The sequence below is a fragment of the Molothrus aeneus genome, chromosome 9 (assembly GCF_037042795.1).
Source record: "Molothrus aeneus isolate 106 chromosome 9, BPBGC_Maene_1.0, whole genome shotgun sequence".
NCBI classification, from domain to species: Eukaryota; Metazoa; Chordata; class Aves; order Passeriformes; family Icteridae; genus Molothrus; species Molothrus aeneus.
This window is the reverse complement of record NC_089654.1, coordinates 217,665-235,431: the sequence shown is the minus strand read 5'-3', so window position 1 is coordinate 235,431 and position 17,767 is coordinate 217,665. Positions and strand designations below refer to the sequence as shown.

Below are 17,767 nucleotides of genomic sequence, written 5' to 3'. Positions count from 1 at the left end.
GAAGGAAGGAAGGAAGGAAGGAAGGAAGGAAGGAAGGAAGGAAGGAAGGAAGGAAGGAAGGAAGGAAGGAAGGAAGGAAGGAAGGAAGGAAGGAAGGAAGGAAGGAAGGAAGGAAGGAAGGAAGGAAGGAAGGAAGGAAGGAAGGAAGGAGCGAATTGCAGCCCACTGTAGATACGAACATTTAATGTGAATGTTTACACATGAATATTTAACAGACTGACAAGTAACTTGTGTAGAAGAAATACCTCAGACAAATCAAAACCAGACCAAAATAGGAGGCAAAATAAGATTTGGGGGATTTGGGGAGATTCTCAGAATATGTATTAATCTTAGCAACACTAAAGAAGTTTTTAAGAGAGTTGTGAAAAAATATGAGAAGATGGAATCCGTAGGAATAAGAATTTGATTTACTCTGATGAAAGATCAGAAAATTCCTTCCCAGTCTCAGAAGTAGAACAAGTCTCACCTCCTTAAAAAAAGTCACAAAGTCTTACAAAACCCAAGCATTTTACAGTCCTAGACTCAGCTTTATGCACTGCAGATGTACCTTAACATCTTGAGAATAAGTCAGCAATAAAATCATAATTATATAAGAACTTGCTGACTGGAAGTTCTGGTACTATTTTCTTAGCTAAAAATGCTTAATATTAGGCCCAGATGCCTAGAAGTTAATCTCTGGTTTAATCTCCCACTCATTCCTAGAAATTGATGTCTTATATTTGGTAAATATTAATAATCACATAAATAATAACTGGAAATTAGTTTCTGCTCTTATATGTGATAAGGTTGTAATATCCTGTGAAAACTGTGAAATCCTAGTAACTGGAAGCAGAAAAAAATTTTAAATTTGAGCTTTTAGCATTACAGTTTTATTGTTGAATCAACTACAGTGCTTTTTTCTTAGGGTCATCTGCCACTGAAAAGTCATGAAATAGTATACTACTAATAAACAACTAATAGATTGTTATTATTGCTGTTGTTGTTACATGTCCCCATTAAAACTGCAATTTTTGAAGTGGTACACATTAACACCCAAGTTACTCACACTTTTCTGCTCAATGTATGAAGCCAGTTGCTAGTACACACATACCAAAGAGGTGGACTGAAAACAGGTAAGCTTAACATTCAGCTATAAAGGTGCTGCTAACATGCTTTGCTACATGGAATTTATAGCAGTAAGGTTTCTGTGGCTAGTAATTCTGCTCTTGGTGCCATGAAGAATTCTACTCTGTCTTTCCCAATGGTATTCTAAGCAAATGCCCTCAGGACACGTGTACCTTCAGATACTGTGCTTAAACTCTGTAGGTAATGCCTAAGAAGGCATTACCACAGGACACCTAATTTCATCTTTTGAGACCTTGAAGGAATTGTACATCAACAGAAATGTTATGGTCTGCAGTCTGAATTTGCCTTCTCCAATGAGACACCACACCACAGTATTCATTCCAATGAACCTCTGGTTGATGCAAATAAAAGGTATTACAAAACCTCAGTGTGTAGAGGGAAGATTTCACAGTGCATGCTTGTACCCTACTTTTTCCTATGTTCCGTTAATCCACCCATCTCTTTAAAAAATGGAAAGTGAGGAGAAAGACATTATAGCTGTACTATATTATGTATAAATACGAAATATGTGAATTTATTATCAGCACTCACTAAACATTCCAGATCTCTGGAGAAGCTAAAACACCCTAAACTATTAATTAACAATTTTGCAACAATTTTATTTTACCTACTTTTTATTTCCATGTGTGGTCTGTGAGCATACACACACATAGATTTCAAATTTTAATTGGAAGGATTTTTTTCACTGTGACTCTAAAATGCAAGGTTTTAACACTCAAGGTGACATGTGTCCACATGTTATTGAATAATAACACATTTTGTCACCTATATTTAGCTAGCAGGCTACATACATTCTTTCCAGTTCAGCGGAAGTGACTGTTCTGCTAAGAGAGCAATCCCTTCGTACTAGGGACATCTTCATGGAATTCTTCTGGCTAAAAAATAAGTAGAACATGTTCAAGGATTCATAAGTGCTATTTCCATTATCTGTAACCTCCAAGGTCCCAGGTCCTGTAATCTGTTTCCTTCTGTTCTGTCAATGTCCTTCAACCCTCATTTCCTAGTTCACATTCTTAAGTAATTCTCCATCCTTAACCCCAAATTATTCTCCCTTCTTTTCCTAAACACATTTTTATTAACATTCTACTGCCATTTATGCAACAAGACTGCTCCTGAATGACATTTCCATTCTGTTCACCCTTAGAGATAAAAATGTTTTATACATTTTTAATGTGAAGAGCTGGTCCAAAATCAAAAGGCCATGTAAGAAGGTACATAAAGACCAATCAAATAAAGGGACTGCTGCATACTAAATCTACTTTCTATACCTGAATACATAGCACTAATTAAATATCTCAGTGAGCAGTAGCATTTGTCTAGTCTCCTCTGAAATTGTGTCATTTACACTGCACCATCACCCATTAAAACAAAATCAGCTCTTCATGTCTCCTAAAACATTTTGCCAGCCAAGAATCAATCTGTTTGGAAGCCTGTCACAGAAAATAACTGTGAAGAGTGACATCAACATTCCAACAATATTGTAAATTATAAGGTAACTAGAAACTAATTTGAAAAAAGAGAGATCTTTTGTAGAAACAACTTTGTGTTGACAGAGAGGTTAATAAAAGGAAATGTCCAAAAAAAGACTTTATGTTACAAGAAGAAAAATACTCAATATACATTCCTTTCCTGTGTATAATTCAGCATTATGAATTTGAAAATTGAGATTCTAAATCTTGCAAATCTTTTTTAACTTGCTCAATTAAAGACAGGTATCTGTATGGGTGCCACAGGAAAGGGCCTGGGTTAAGTCTTTCTTGTAAGTTGAATGAGACTTGAACTAGTCAGAAATAATGGTTCAGAAACTCCATCTTTCTCTACTGCTTCTATATTGTTTTTTTTTTTTTTTAAGACAGATGGGGTTCTTAAAGAGCAACCTAAATTTGTGTGGCAATTACTACAGAATTCCAAGAAAAGCTGCAAATATATGCATTAAGAATAGCAAGAAATTTTGACTTTCTCATGCTTTAAGCAGCATGCCAGAGAAACTTTCTCATGCCAGAGAAACTGATGCCAAAGTATCAGAATTTTTTTGACTGCCCTTTTAGTATTTTCTGGAAGGTTTTCTTTACTCTAGTAACCCAGTTTGGGCTTGCCTAAGGTGAAGAGAGTGATCTATAAACTGAACTAGGGGCATAAAAAAATGAAAATAAGCAGATATATGGGGTCCTGTTACAAGCAAACCACATGGACAGTATTTAAAAGTTAAGATCAGTGTCAGTAAGCCAAGGGGAAAACAGGACTGATCGACAGATACACTTGCCTGGTGGGAGAAGCTTGGTTTCCAATCTCAGAGTACTAATTTTATGTTAAAGAGCTCTCAGAAAAAACAAATCAAAACAAACAAAAAACCACACAAAAACCCAAACAACAAAACCAAAAAACCCAAAACCAACTTATTCAGGATTTTCCTTGGCCTCTTAGCCAGAGCATCCTCATACAGGAACCACTCTGCTGAGATTTTTACAGCAGTAGAGCTCTTCTGAATGTTTGCCTATTCAGACTTCCCAATCACCTAAACAAGACATGTTATTGCTAAGAAAATATGTGGTCTGAGCAATAGCAGTGTTTCTTTTTTTTATGAGTGCTACTTCCAGGATGGCAGGATTGTGGGGGTTTTTTGTTTGGTGCTGGCTTTTTGGTTGGTTGGGTATTAAAATAGGGCTGATCAAATGTTTTAGAATGCTAATGTTTTTGACATCCCAGACTTCCTTCCCTGTCAATGCAGCGATAGCAATATTTGTTCTTCCGCTTAAAAGGCACAATACCAGATGTCCATCTAAACTGTGATTAACGGGGCTTGATTAATGATTAAGTGGAATAAAAAATCCTATGGAGGGGAAAAAAGGAAGTAAAAAAAAAAAAATAGAAAATAGAAAGCAAGTAGAAATGGAAACAACCAGGTAAGCAAGGGAAACAGGAACAAGATGATGCAGAAGGGTAAATCGAAGAACAATCTGTAGCATAAGTGCAGGAGAGTTTATAAGACTGATCAGGTATCCAGGAACAGCAGCAAATTATCTATATGTCCTTCACTGAAGACAGGTCCACCACAAGTTGTATTTAGTAGGCAATCAAAAAGCATTGAGTTAAAATGGGACTTTGGTTATCCTGACAGCTGCAAAATTGAAGAAACTATTCAAAAAGTCAATTTCTGAATCAAAATTTTGAATCTAAAGCACAGCAATTTTGTAATTAAGAAGTGTGAACTGAAAGAAGTTCAAATCCTAGCATGTTTTCAAGATACAATTAATATTATGACATATGAAGAGTTGTTTCTTGAATCTTAACCATCAGCAATAATTTCTTTTAATGCACCTAAGCATTTTCTAGTTAACAGTACACTCCCATCCATTGAATCCCTTTAAGTCAAATGATAACTGTAAACTATGTAGTAAACTGTGCATAAAAGAGAATTTGATAGTGACAATAAGTTATTACTTGATCTTGATTAAATGAGAATTGGATAGTGACAATAAGTTATTACTTGATCTTGATTTCTGGATAATACACTAATGAAATTATTCCTGAATGCTAACAACAAAGAACCCTAAAGATAATGAGCATGTACTGGTAAAATGCAGAGTGAGATGACAGTAGATATATATCCTGAATGTTTTAAGAAATGCAATAAGGAACTTGACTGAAAGAAAATTACCTGAAACACAACTATGTATTTTCCTATTATTAATAGACAAAATGAAGATTAACATATGGTTTTCTTCTTGGAGTACCTTTTGTGAGAGATCTCAATCACTAAACCAAATCAAAGCTTCTATAAAACCTGAAAGGATTAATATAGATTAAATGGGACAAGTTGGGAATACTAGGACACAGAAGACTGACTTTCTAGTCTCACATGCCAGAAGGCTGTTCCAAATTGCTATTCTATTCTAAGGATGGAAGCCAGTGCTTTTTAATCCCAGGCTTTTTTTGACATACCAAAAATTATCCCCAGTCTCTCTTCCTGCTTCACTACAGGCTAGGAAAAGAAGCAAAAAAATGCTTGACTTGTGGATTACTGTCCTAAAAATCTGAAAAATAAATTAGTTTGCCAGTGACTCTATAGTCTTGCAAAACACTCTTAACTATGTGTTTGCTGATTATTTTATGCCAAGACATAAAATAAGTCCCCGTTTCCCTCACTGTGATTTGGATACCTACCCTGCTAAGCCCTACTTTGTTAAGCGACTTGTGCTGGAACACTGAAGCAGCTATGTGTCTTCACAGAATATATAAAAGCCATCATTCAGACTTAAGGGAAAAAAAAAGATGGCAGTGGATTGGCCCCCCACTCTTCAAATACTTCCCACCCACTAGAGAATTCAAACAAAAAAACTATTCCACAATGCACATTCCATCCTACTGGTATTCCCAGAATAGAACTGTTTCAATTGTTTGGCACAGTGCATCACCAGGAATAAATACATCAAGCGAACCACAGCTTGCATTAAGTATTAAGACCTATTATTTCTGGGATATTCTGACATTTTGTCACAATATCAATACAATTACATTTTCAATTGCTTTGAGTGCTACTGGGAAATGGTCCTGAAGCATGAACAACTTCTCACACATTCTGCAAGTCTCCCATCTTGAGCAATACACAAGTATTAAAACCAAACAAGTAAGAGGCTTCCTTTACCAAATAAACATCTCCTTATCTTTTGTAATGTGATAGTACATGGCAACATTCTTCTTACTCAGTAGTTCCCATGGAAGATTTTCTTATGGTCAGAATATTTCTTTTATTACAGATTCAGCACGTTAACTCAGCAGAAGATTTGGACAAGATTTCCAAACTTTCAGCTGTGTAGAATATCTGCTGCAAACTACTTTCTGCCTAGTTCTATGAAAGCTGCAAAACAAATGAACAAAATCACCTCCAACAACTTCTTGATCAATGTTTATCACTACTGAGATGTTGCCAAAGAAAATGGCAGGTTTCCTTCAGGGGTCCATCATGCATTACAGAGGACTCACAGCTGCAAGTCAAGTACAAACTCCTCCTGAGAGAAATCTTGTGCTCTAAATAAGATTATATTTTGGCAATCTGCAATTACCTTTAAAAAAAAAGTTTCAATGGTGAAATACACTGCAAATATAACACAAAAAGCTTCAGATTCCTTGCTTTTTGCTCATATTTATTTTGATGTAGAATTGAAACCAATAGAGTGAGAATAGGAAAACCATAAAATTCCTCTAAAACAGAGGACAACAATGAAGAAGCATGCGATAAACTAAAACTGCATTTTGTAACAAGAAGACAGATTGATAGAACAGAGAGAAAGACAGACAATAATGAAACACAAAGCAGATATTCCAGATGCCAGATGCATAGATAATGTCAAAATTGATGCCTGTAATGACAACAGCTATAGTACAAGAACTGGACATCTATACTAATAATTTGCATAAACTTTCTTTACCCTTGTAGGGATGCAACTTCACAATTATTTAGAAGCATCTACATTAGTAACATTAGCAGCATTAGGTTGAGGGATTGTGTCAAATGGTCAGGAAGAAGCTGTGAGTAACCACAACATAACTTACCACAGCTTCTGTAGTGCAGCTAAAGCAGCAGAGAAAGACAATGGTAATATGTAGTTGTCATCAAATATAAACATAGCCCAGAAAAACATAAGCACATAATTTAATCTTCTAATCAAATATTCAGCTTTCATCTATCTTTGAAAAAGAAAAGGTAAGGACATGGGTGAAAAGTAAACCAATCCCAGCTTACTCCACTTCCCTGTAAGTGGAAATCATGTACAAGACCATAGCAAGGGAAAGCAAACACATATGGCTTTCTCCTTTATTACACTAAGCATGACTGATATCAAAGTTAATATGCCCTAACATCAGGAAAACATGTTTTAAGATAGTGCCCAGCTATTCCAACAGTTTGCAAGTGCTCATCAGGTCTGGGTGAGAGGATGAGCAGACAGGCCAAGACAGTGCAAGCTTGTTTGAAAGGTCAAAAAAAGCACAGCTATACAGACTACAATCCTGCCCTTCCACAAATGCTCCAGAAAGGCTCTAGGGTCACACAGTGAGAACAGAAGCTACTTCCTCTTTCAGTTTCATTTATTATGCAGTCTACAAGCAGAATGTTACCCATAAACAAGAGAATCTTTCAAAATGCAGAGCAGTCTGTATTAAGGACCATTGTCATTCAGTTGCCCTAGTTTGGTTGCGCAACTACAACTTATTATTTTAAAGGCAAAATTAATACAGGCAAATTCAATACTTTAAAGCAAATTCACTGCAGGATGCCTTTTAAAGATAATCTTTGGTACAGACATAAAACTATGATACTTTGCCTTAAAGTATGACAGAAAATGGTTAGAGATGACACATTTTAGCGCAAGCTCCTAAGGACTAGTCAAATCTAACAAACTTTAATTCCCACGTTGAATGCAATATTATCATTAACTGATCCCACTAACTGAACTGACCCAACAGCTTAAAACAAGTCAAAAAACAGGTGACCAAATATACATTAATTGACCATCCACATCCCCCAAGAGTCACTCTGCGAGGAAAAAAAGAAACACTTCCCCACACTGTTCCTTTACCATGCCATCCTTTCTTACTATATTTTTCTTATACTTTTGAGGGAGAAGAACATAAATAAACAACATTTTTAGGATTTCTCATATATCTTATTCTGGCAGTGGTTACAGTGTACATAACAGGGAAGAGTCTTGGAAAAAAGCTCTTGGCAGTTGGGGGGGGTTATTTTTTTCTGCTTTCAGAGCCACATTTCTAGGCGTACTATACAACTTCATTGATTGTCATTGACTCAGAATTCTAGTGCACTTGTTAATTTGTTTTCCATGTCCACTCACAGATTCACCTGATTTGAGGTTACTTTCACTTTGTTAAGAAACTTTCACTGATTTCTCTTCCTATTCTGCTTGTCAGTATCCTAAACCACTCATTCACTACCTACAGATTTTTGATTCCCCCAGTTGAAAGGAAAACCTTTCATTATAAAAGGATTGGAAGAAAAAGCCAAGTTCCCAGTAGCTGAGCTCTCTTTCTTATCCTCTCTACAATTCCAAAATAAGCTTCCAGACAGCTGCCAAGATGGTTGTTTTCCCTCAGACTGGAGCCCAAAATGGTGCCTAATCTCAAGTTTGTGGACTGTTGTTACATGGCTCTTGCCACAACACTTAGTCATTTGTGAAAAGTCTATCAGCATAAATCAGAAAGGGTTTGCTCTGCATGAACTGCATAACTACAAATACAATATAATATAACATTATGTTACTTGCTTTCCAAATGAAATTATGCATTCCTGGTTATAATAAATCTGTTAGCAATATATATGTACATATTATATACATATTTACTTAAATACACCCACAGACATATATATACATGTGAAAAAACTGTATTATCTCACAAATCCTACACAAATCTTTAAATTACATATGGGGGAAAATATTATAAGAGTTCAAGAGTATTGGTCACAGGGCACATCACTTCCCTGTTTATAGCAGTTGCTTAGATGCTAGCACAGATATTGCATTGTACTGAAACCAAGAAAAAGGCGCATTCACAGATACAGCTTATTGCCTTTTGTCTGACAGAATAAAGCAACACAGCATAGGAATTATTTATCATTCTGCCGGAGGGGTGGGGGGAATCTAAAAATAAATATTGTATTTTGCTACACTTAGCTAGTTTTTAGCAACCTGATCATATCCAGGAAGTTATGACTCTTATAGAAAAATATCAATGATGAAAAAACCAGTTCATTTTAATGTAATATCCACTAAAATAATCTTATATAATAAATACCAGAGTTATTATTCCACATATTCATTTATTTCAAAGTACACTGATTATAAAGGACACTTAGCTACCAAATTTCAAGCACATCAGCTTGTACAAGTGTAGATGATCTGCATGCAATAGATACTCACGTTCTTCCATATACAATCAGCTGTACAGAAGAGATAATTATGTGGTATCCCAGCCCAGTCATGTTAGAGCTCCTCTTTCTGGTGAAACATACTCCTAAAGTACAAATGAGTTCCCACTCTTACCACATCAGAAGTACACACTAAATCATCTATTTTAACAGATACCTATTGGTTTAAAGGAGGTGCAAGCATGGGATTTCCTGCTGAAGAAGTAACCCGCCAAACATCTTTTGGGAACCTTAATAAGTGGTCCTTTTTACGGAGAGGATCATTCTAGGCAAAACTTCTTTTTCTTGGCAGATGTCAGAGGTCAATCAAAGGCATCATTCCAGTTTTTAGTAAAACAGAAGACCTTTGACTTCAAAGTGACTGCTCAACACAGTACCTTCAAAGCGTACAGTCACTTGTACAGCTCTCTTCAGCACAATCTAGGAGGGAAAGGATGATTTCATTTATGTGGAATGAGGCTGGAAAAATGCAAATATCCCTTAGTTAGAAGGAACAGTCAGATGTATCCCATCTCTGCCCATGAAAAGTTGTCTATAATTTGTATTGGCATGTGGACAGCACTGAATTTCTACATCAGCAGTAGACTCTGTGGGATTATCCCACAAGAGAGAGAGATTCCCTCCTGGCTACTTTTATTTCTCGGTGCTTATAGCATCTCAGATGCTGCAAAGTGCCGCAGCAGATTAATGTAATAAAAACTCTTGATGCTTCATATGGATTGCAGCTCTATTATTTGGAATGGCAGGTATGAAGCTATTTATATCTATACCTGGAGAGAAGTGAATTCCAGAGACTGGAATTCCAGTACCATAAAAGCTTGGTACCAACAAATTTAGACTGACAATATGAAAAGGAAAAAAAAAAAAAAAAAGCAGAAGCATTCACATAAAGTTTAAGTTGCACAAGTCTTTTATCCAAAATTATACTCAGTCACTGTTGGGATCTGTTGCCTAAGAATACTTAGATATCAAAGACATCCACTTAACTCTAACAGGCAGGCATTTGTTTCCTGTCACCCTAGCAAAAATAAAACACAGGTTTATAATAAACTCTTAAACCCCCCACAGTAACCTATTAGATTTGTCACCACTTTCCCACACCATCTTCATGGACTTTGAGTCCTGTGTATCACACCACCTCCCAAGTAAGTGCTCACAGAAAATAAAGTTGAAAAGAACTTTGAAAGGCTCTTCTGTTAGCCTTGTTCCAAGATTTCTTGGGTACTTCTTCACTGTTTCCTCAACCTCTGACTGAAACACCTTCTTCAAAGTCCCAAATGATTCAGTACAAGTTCCATATATGGAAATCTAAACATCCAGGTTTACTTACATGTTGTACAGCGCACAGCCATCACATTTTCCTTACCTTCACTGTAACAAAGTAAGGTTGTTAACAAATTTGGGTATTTATCTTCCGATATTAAACAAATCAGAGTATTATTCCATAAAATACACCTTGTTCCTAACCTCACAGGAAAGCTCTTACGTTTATGTGCTTTAATAGTCCTAAATTAACGCAATTACACTATTCCTAGATGCTTCTGCATTATTTTATTAGATTATTAGACAATAATGTTATGTCAGACTCCCTGACATAATATTCAGATGTTAAGGAATCACATTAGCAGATTTTGTAAATCTGACTGCCTCTGAGTCGGATACTAGCAACAGAAAACTCAAATAAATACAGTTAAGCAACTGTGAATGTGACGTGCCTTTACACTTCAGGAGTGAATGCAGAACAAACAGATTTTCTCATATCCAAGTGAAGATCAGTTACTGAATTTACTAAATCATCTCCACATTTCTGTGTGTTTAAGTCTAACAGCATTTTTTCTTCTGACCAGATGATTACGGCAAATTTATTTTATTTTTGCTTATTACGTAACAGTAACAACTACTTAACCCGTGCAGAATGAGATATTTGTGACTCTAATAAAAGGATATAGTGTAGAGAAATACAGGCCTAGTAGAACAGGAGAGACTTTGAGAAGCAGAGATGCAAGATTGGATGATAATACACTATACAGGCTTGGGATGGTAGTAGAGAGAATTTCCCCTCAACTATGTATTAGTATCCTGCTTGTTAAAAAATATAACCAAGTTTAATTAGTCAACAAGAAACCTAGCTTATTAAACTCTTTCTAGATAATGTCCAGTGACTGTTATACATAACCCACTCAATAGAGTATAACTATGCAGAACAGTTCCATTAATATCCTTGATTATAGGTGTTCTGATTGTATTGTCCTTGTTCATGGCTGAGCCAATACGTTACTACCAAGAATGGCTCAGCTTAAGTCAATAAGCTAAAAGATGCACAACACTGAAGTGCTAAAGGATAGCAAATGTAGAACCTGGATACTTTCAGATACTCTAGAATCTTAATTGGACTTGAAAATGCAGTAATTAATTTGGCTCAAGAAATACGAAAAAGTGCTAGATCACTAGGTGAGGAAAAATTGTATTACCTAAATCCTACCAGTTTTATTGCCTATTCACTTACTGACTAAACCATCTCTGGTATGGAGTACTTTTCATATTTTCACAAAACCACAAAATGGTGTGGGTTGGCAGAGACCTTGAAGCTCATCTCATTCCAACCCTATGTCATGGGAATGGACACCTTCCACTTGACTAGGTTACTCAGAGTCCCTTTCAACCTGACCTTAGACACTTCCAGTGATGGTGCAGCCACAGCTTCTCTAGGCAACCTGTTTCAGCACCTAATCACCCTTGGAATAAAAAATTTCTTCCTTACATCCAACCAAAATCCTCTTTCAGTTAAAAACCATTGCCCCTTGTCGTGTCAATAGAAAACTTGGGGGAAACAAAAAGGAAAAAAAAAAAAAACAAAAAAAGAGGGGTTAAAAAAAGATATAATAAACTCTTTCTCCATCTTTCTCACAAACCCCCATTGTACATATCAAAAAGCTGAACAATCTCAACTCTTTTGACCTTTCCTCATAGGAGAGGTGGTCCAGCCTGTTAACCATCTTTGTGGCCCTCCTACGGACCTGCTCCAAGATCCCTGCCTTGCTTGTGTTGGGAATGCTGGAGACAGATGCAGTACCTTCAGGGTCCGAAGGTGGGGTCTCACCAGAGTGGAGTAGAGGGGCAGAATTACCTCCCTCAACCTGGTGTACCACTTCTTTCATGCAGCCCAGGACACCACTGGCTTTCTGGGTTGCAGGTGCACATTGACAGTCCACAGGCAATTTTTCATCCACCAGTATCCCAAGTCCTTCTTCTGCAGCATTGCTCTCAAATCATTCATCCTCCAGCTTGTGCTGATAATGGGGATCACCTGACCCAGGTGTAGGACCTTGCACTTGGCCTTGCTTGACTTCAAGCAGCTTGCAGATCCTCAAGCTTGTCATGCCCCATGGCCCCCACCCCAAATGGCATCCCTTCCTTCTAGTGTATCAACTGAACCACTCACCTTGGTGTCATTTGCAGCCTGTGCTGAGGGTGCACTTGACCTCATTTATTTTGTTGATGTACATACTGAATAGCACTGGTTTCAATACAAACATCACTCATTACTGGTTCTCACATGGATACTGAACTAGTGACTGTAACTCCTGGGACGAGGATGGTGCAGAGGACATTACAACAGAACCAGACAAAAAATGAAGGAGCATGCTGAGAGAGAAAGTTTTCACTCAGAAAGACCTGTCTGCAGTAAAAAACAGCAGGGAACATATAACAAAGTGTTTAAAATTCTTAAAATTCTGCCCAGCCTCCCAGGTTTATTCCACAGTGAATCATTTTATGTAAAACTAGGATGCTGGCAAAATCAGGTATGGCTGAAGCTCTGTAACTAGGTTTAGCAGATCTACTCAAAGAGTAAATGATTTATCCCACCTAAAACATGCACAACAAAGCCTAAATGAAGTGGACCAAACTTATGTCAGAGAAGAAAGGTATAAGCTGAATCTGCATTTCACTACTTCCAACACTTCTAAGTATATTAAAATATTAATGAAGTGTTAAATTGAGTTTCACTTTTGATATGAACCTACCCCACTGGTATGAAATTTGAACCTCAGAAGGCAAAATGAATTACATACACACGCACAAGGATTTACCAGCAGAAGCTAGGGAAGTTTTATCTGCAGTAGTGTCACAGCCAATAGCTTCCATATAGTACAACACTGCTGTGGCTAAATAGCCCATTTTCTTCAGTTTGAGGATGCCCTTCCTGGGTGGTACACATACATAAATGGAGGAAATTAAGAATGGTAAATGCAGGCCAAGTGACAAAAATGACATCTTGATAGTGTCACAGTTCCTCAAAAGCTGTCCCAAGTGAAACAGAACTTCCCTAGCTTGGAAACATAAAAAATAGAATTCTTCTTAGGAGAAACCTGTGATCATGTTTCTCCTTTCTTGGGAGAAACATGATCACAGCAGTAACTAGGAAATCACAATTATAAACTCAAGTTTCAGTTGCATCCATTACTGGCAAAAAAAATCATGGGTAAGTAGTTCTTCCTAGAGAAGATGTAAAAACACAGATATAAAAAAACTAGATGAATTTGAGTTGTAAATAATAAATTGGGCCTTCTCAATGTTTCTTAAAACAGTGATAAAAGTTTTTGTTAAAGATCATCGCTTTGGCCTTCAGTGTCCATTTGTAAGGTAAAACTGAACTGCACTTCACTGCTACAGTAAATTGTTTATGGGACAATCACTGATTCTACAATGAAGTAAAAAATAATTTCAACATTCATTTCAACAGTCGCATGACAGCATTTAATACTGCAGTCACATTAAAGAAAAGTACTGCTTCCCTTAAAAAACAAAACCCCACTCCTAAACCATGCACTTGACTAATCTCTTCTAAAGAATCAGACTGATGACACAAGTTAAAAAACTTTGAGAAGTATTTGCCTTTGTCATTTATAAATGCTGTGAGGAATCCTTGAGATTCCAAGGAAAGAAGTTTAGGACATCTATTCCTCTGAAAAATATACCTGCAGGCTAATAAATAACTAGCTGCAGACAAAGACAACAAAGTCAAGAGAATAACTATTACAGCAATCTAATTTAAAAGGAAAATTATATTACATATGCTCAATTTGAAAATGCTCCACTTTCCGTTTTATAAGTCCTCAACATAATGGGATCTAATAAGGGAAAGAACCTTGCTTCCCAACAAGAGCAGAGTAATTGCAAATGTAGCAACACAATAAACATTACCACTATTAATACCCATACATGTAAATGAACTTAAAGGAAGTAAACCCACTGACGAAACAGGTCAAATAGACAAAATTCTCCAATTCTTCAGAATGCTGCCTTCCTCCCTAAAGGCGAATAAAGAGATTCACCCTTTCTTACCCATGTAACATGTTTTCAAAATGAAGTTTAAAAGATTACTGTATAATGACAGTAAAACACTTGGTATCACTCATCATGACTTTATTAGAGGGTTCTCGTTTACAAATAGCAAATGAGGAAGCATACATAGTACTTATTGAACTCTATTCGAAAGCTATTTTTCCCTTTCTGAATACTGTGTTCTCGCTCTTCTTCCAGAATAATACTTCCACTCTTTCTGCCATCAGTGCTGAGTGTCTATGATCTTAGGCCTACACTCTCACTGCAGTAATCTGCAAAACCATTTGAATTCCATAGGAGTAGAAAATGATTCTCTCAGAAGTTAAATTATTTCAGACTCACCAATTTTTATTTCACCTTAGTTTGTGGCTTGTCTTCCCTCCCTAAAGGCTTTTTTCTCCTATTGCCCTTTCCAAAGGAAGGCAAGCCATGGATTTTTGTTTAGTCAGATCAAGGTTCACACCATGTCAGTGAATTAAAAACCAGATTTTTCCAAGATGTAAACCAGCATGCCTAATGGTACCGAGGCAAAGGCTGCTTTACCAAGCCACGTTTATGCTTTTGCGCAATTCGGCTCATTGCTGGAGGCCTTCGGGGCTCCTGGAGCAGCAGACCAGTCCTAAGGGGGTTTGCTCATTCTGCTCGTTTGTTTTGCCACGGAAATATCACGCACATTGGAAGAGGAAATCAGCTTTGTAGCAACACCTTCAAACAAGCTAAGCAGCTCCGCAAACCCTGTGCCCCTCATCGCAAATACATGGCCTTCCAAGGAGCAATTAAAGCAGAGCCCAAACACCCAGTTCTGCCCCCGGTGACCTTCCCGCGGCGCCGGTCAGCAGGACCAGCGGGAAGCTCCCGCCGCACGCGCCGCGAACACCGGCAGCCCACAGGTACCGCCGCTCAACGGGCTCCGCCCCCGCACACCGCCCCGGGCACCCCCCGGCCCCGCACAACGCTTCAGGCATCCCACACTCGAGTCGGCTCAGCTCGGCCCGGCCCGGCGTGTGCACCTGCCGCCCGGCCCCTCTCTGCCCCAGAACGCGGACAAAGCGGCCACAGCGCACCTGCTCCCGCGGCTAGGGCGGCGGCGGAAGCTCCAGGTCTGCCCGCCCCCATCTCTGCGCCCACCGGCTCTTTCCCTGAACCGATCGTCCTGCTTTGCTCCAGGCCGAGCCAGGCGCTCCGGCGTCCCGGGGTCTACCGCCAACACGGGGGACCCTGCGGCCACCGCGCCCCCACATTCGCCAAGGGGCACAAACTCCGTCTGCCTCTGGCCGCCGCTGTTCGGCCGGGCGGATCTACGCTGTAAACAGGCCGGAGGGCAGTACAGGCGCCGACCGCCCCCGCCCCAGCACCGGCGCTCGCCCCGCCGTGCCCCGCGCTCACCGTAGAGATGTGCGGAGGCTTCGCCCTTCCTCGCCATCGTCTCTCGATGCCCTCCACGCCGGCACTGCCAGGGCACAGCCAGGGGCCCGGCGCCTTCCCCCGCTGCTCAGCGCGTTCTTTGTTGCCGTGAAGGCATGAGAGGCGGCGGCGGCCGGGCAGCCTCCCGCTCCGCTCAGCCGCGGCCGCCCGCAGCACCACCCGCACCCCACGCCCACCCTCCCGTCCCGCCGGCTCCGCGGCGACGCCTGCGCCGACCCGCGGGGGCGGTGCCGGTGCCCGGGTCGCGAGGAGGGGGGGTGCGGGCGGAGCGGCCGCGCTGAGGGCCGGCGAGGGGTGCCGGGACGGGTCGCGCGTCGCCGACTTCGCGTGGGCCCGGAGGCAACTTCGGCATCTGGGGAGAGCGAGCGAGGCCGGACCCGGCGAGCCGTACCTGGCAGGGCGGTTTCCATCCTCCTGCACCAACCACTGCTGACCGCAGCCGGGTATCTGTGCCCGTGCCCTGCGCAGAGCCCGGAGGTGTTGCCGCTGGTGGGAAGCGGCCGGCCGGCCCTGGAGCCGCTCGCCGCCCGCCCGAGCCCCGCCGGGAAGCGCCTCCCTTGGCGGAGCTGTCCGTGCGGCCCGTGCTGAGCGCCGGGCCGGCTGGGCCGCCCTCGGGCAGCAGTCTCCTGCCCAGCAGCCGGCACGAGCTCCCGGGGCTGGAGGAGGGTGAAGCGTTCTTTCGTGCTCACCGACAGCCGTCCGTCTGTCCCTGACGGGGGAAGTGTGTTGGTCCTGGGTTGGGGCATTTTCATGATTCAGTCAAAAAACACCCTCAATACTGAGAAATACGTAATTTCTGGTCATAAACTTTCCTTCAGTTGCCATCCTCCTCCATGCGTTTTATCTAAATGGGACAAAGGCCACTTACGAGCAATTAGTCCAATTGCTGAGATTCTTTTACAGTCGTGACAACACAAATCATCACTACAGCAAAAGGCCACTACATGCAGATGTCATGATGTTATTATCTGTTGTCACTAAGTCCAAGACAACAGAGCATTTTCTAAGACAAAACATTTTGAAATTACAGAAGTGCACCTATCAGCCCTTACTTGTATTTTCAGACATGAGCATTGGAGGAAAAGTTACTTTCCAAGGCTTGCAAATAAAGGTATCCTTCCTCAAATTGGCTTAAGACCTCAAAAGCACATGGCTCATTTCTTGATGAGTAAATTAATGTCCATAGATCATGGAATTTGTTGCTCTGCTTGTATGGAAATGTAAACCAATCATCTGTGCATTAGTGAGGGTACGTGCCTCTTACATACATGGTGTGTGCATCATCAGGTCTTGTAGAGGTAGCTGCCTTGTCTAGTTTCAAGAAAATTAAATCAGGCATATTTACGACCTTATCTATCCTCCTAGCGGTCTCAGTTCAGGCCAATCACTCCAATAATTACTGAATTTCACATATGTAGTTTTGTCTGATGTAGTTTTGTCTGCTAGTAGTGGAAATACTGGGGGGAATCACTCCTCCTCCCCCCCCCCCCCATATATAGAATTGTTAGAATTTATACTTTTAAGTATTATATTTTCAAATGAGTACTGGCTTCCTTTCATCCTACTTTATCAGAGTGGGCAGAGGTTTATGATTCTGATTTATAATCATAAACTTGGGCAGAGGTTTATGATTCTGTGCACTGCTCGTAGTCTACAAATTTATTGAGAGCTCCTTCTTAACCTTGTCTCCCTAACCACTAGGCCACTTACCTAGCCTAGCTACCCAAGATGCCTGTTTGTGTTCCAAGAAATGGACCTCAAGTAAATACCTGATGTGGAAAAGGGTTGATGTCCTTTGCTAAGAAATTCTTATTTAATCTCAGTGATGTTGACTAGGAAAACAATTCAGACAATCTCACCTGCAGAAGAAAGATCTTGTGTCAAAGACTGAGTCAAACATGAGAAATGCGGCATAGGACAGTTTTGTAA

At 40.0% G+C, this 17,767-nt stretch overlaps 1 protein-coding gene across 1 annotated transcript in view; it reads right to left on the bottom strand.

Moving 5' to 3' along the window:
- Positions 1 to 15,985, bottom strand: part of SLC44A5 (solute carrier family 44 member 5) — a 70,314-nt gene extending 54,329 nt beyond the window's left edge. The window contains exon 1 of the mRNA XM_066555608.1: positions 15,800 to 15,985. Within this exon, the coding sequence (XP_066411705.1) occupies positions 15,800 to 15,836 (37 nt within the window). The 5' untranslated portion in view covers positions 15,837 to 15,985. The remainder of the gene's footprint in view (positions 1 to 15,799) is intronic.
- Between the last annotated feature and the right edge of the window lie 1,782 nt (positions 15,986 to 17,767).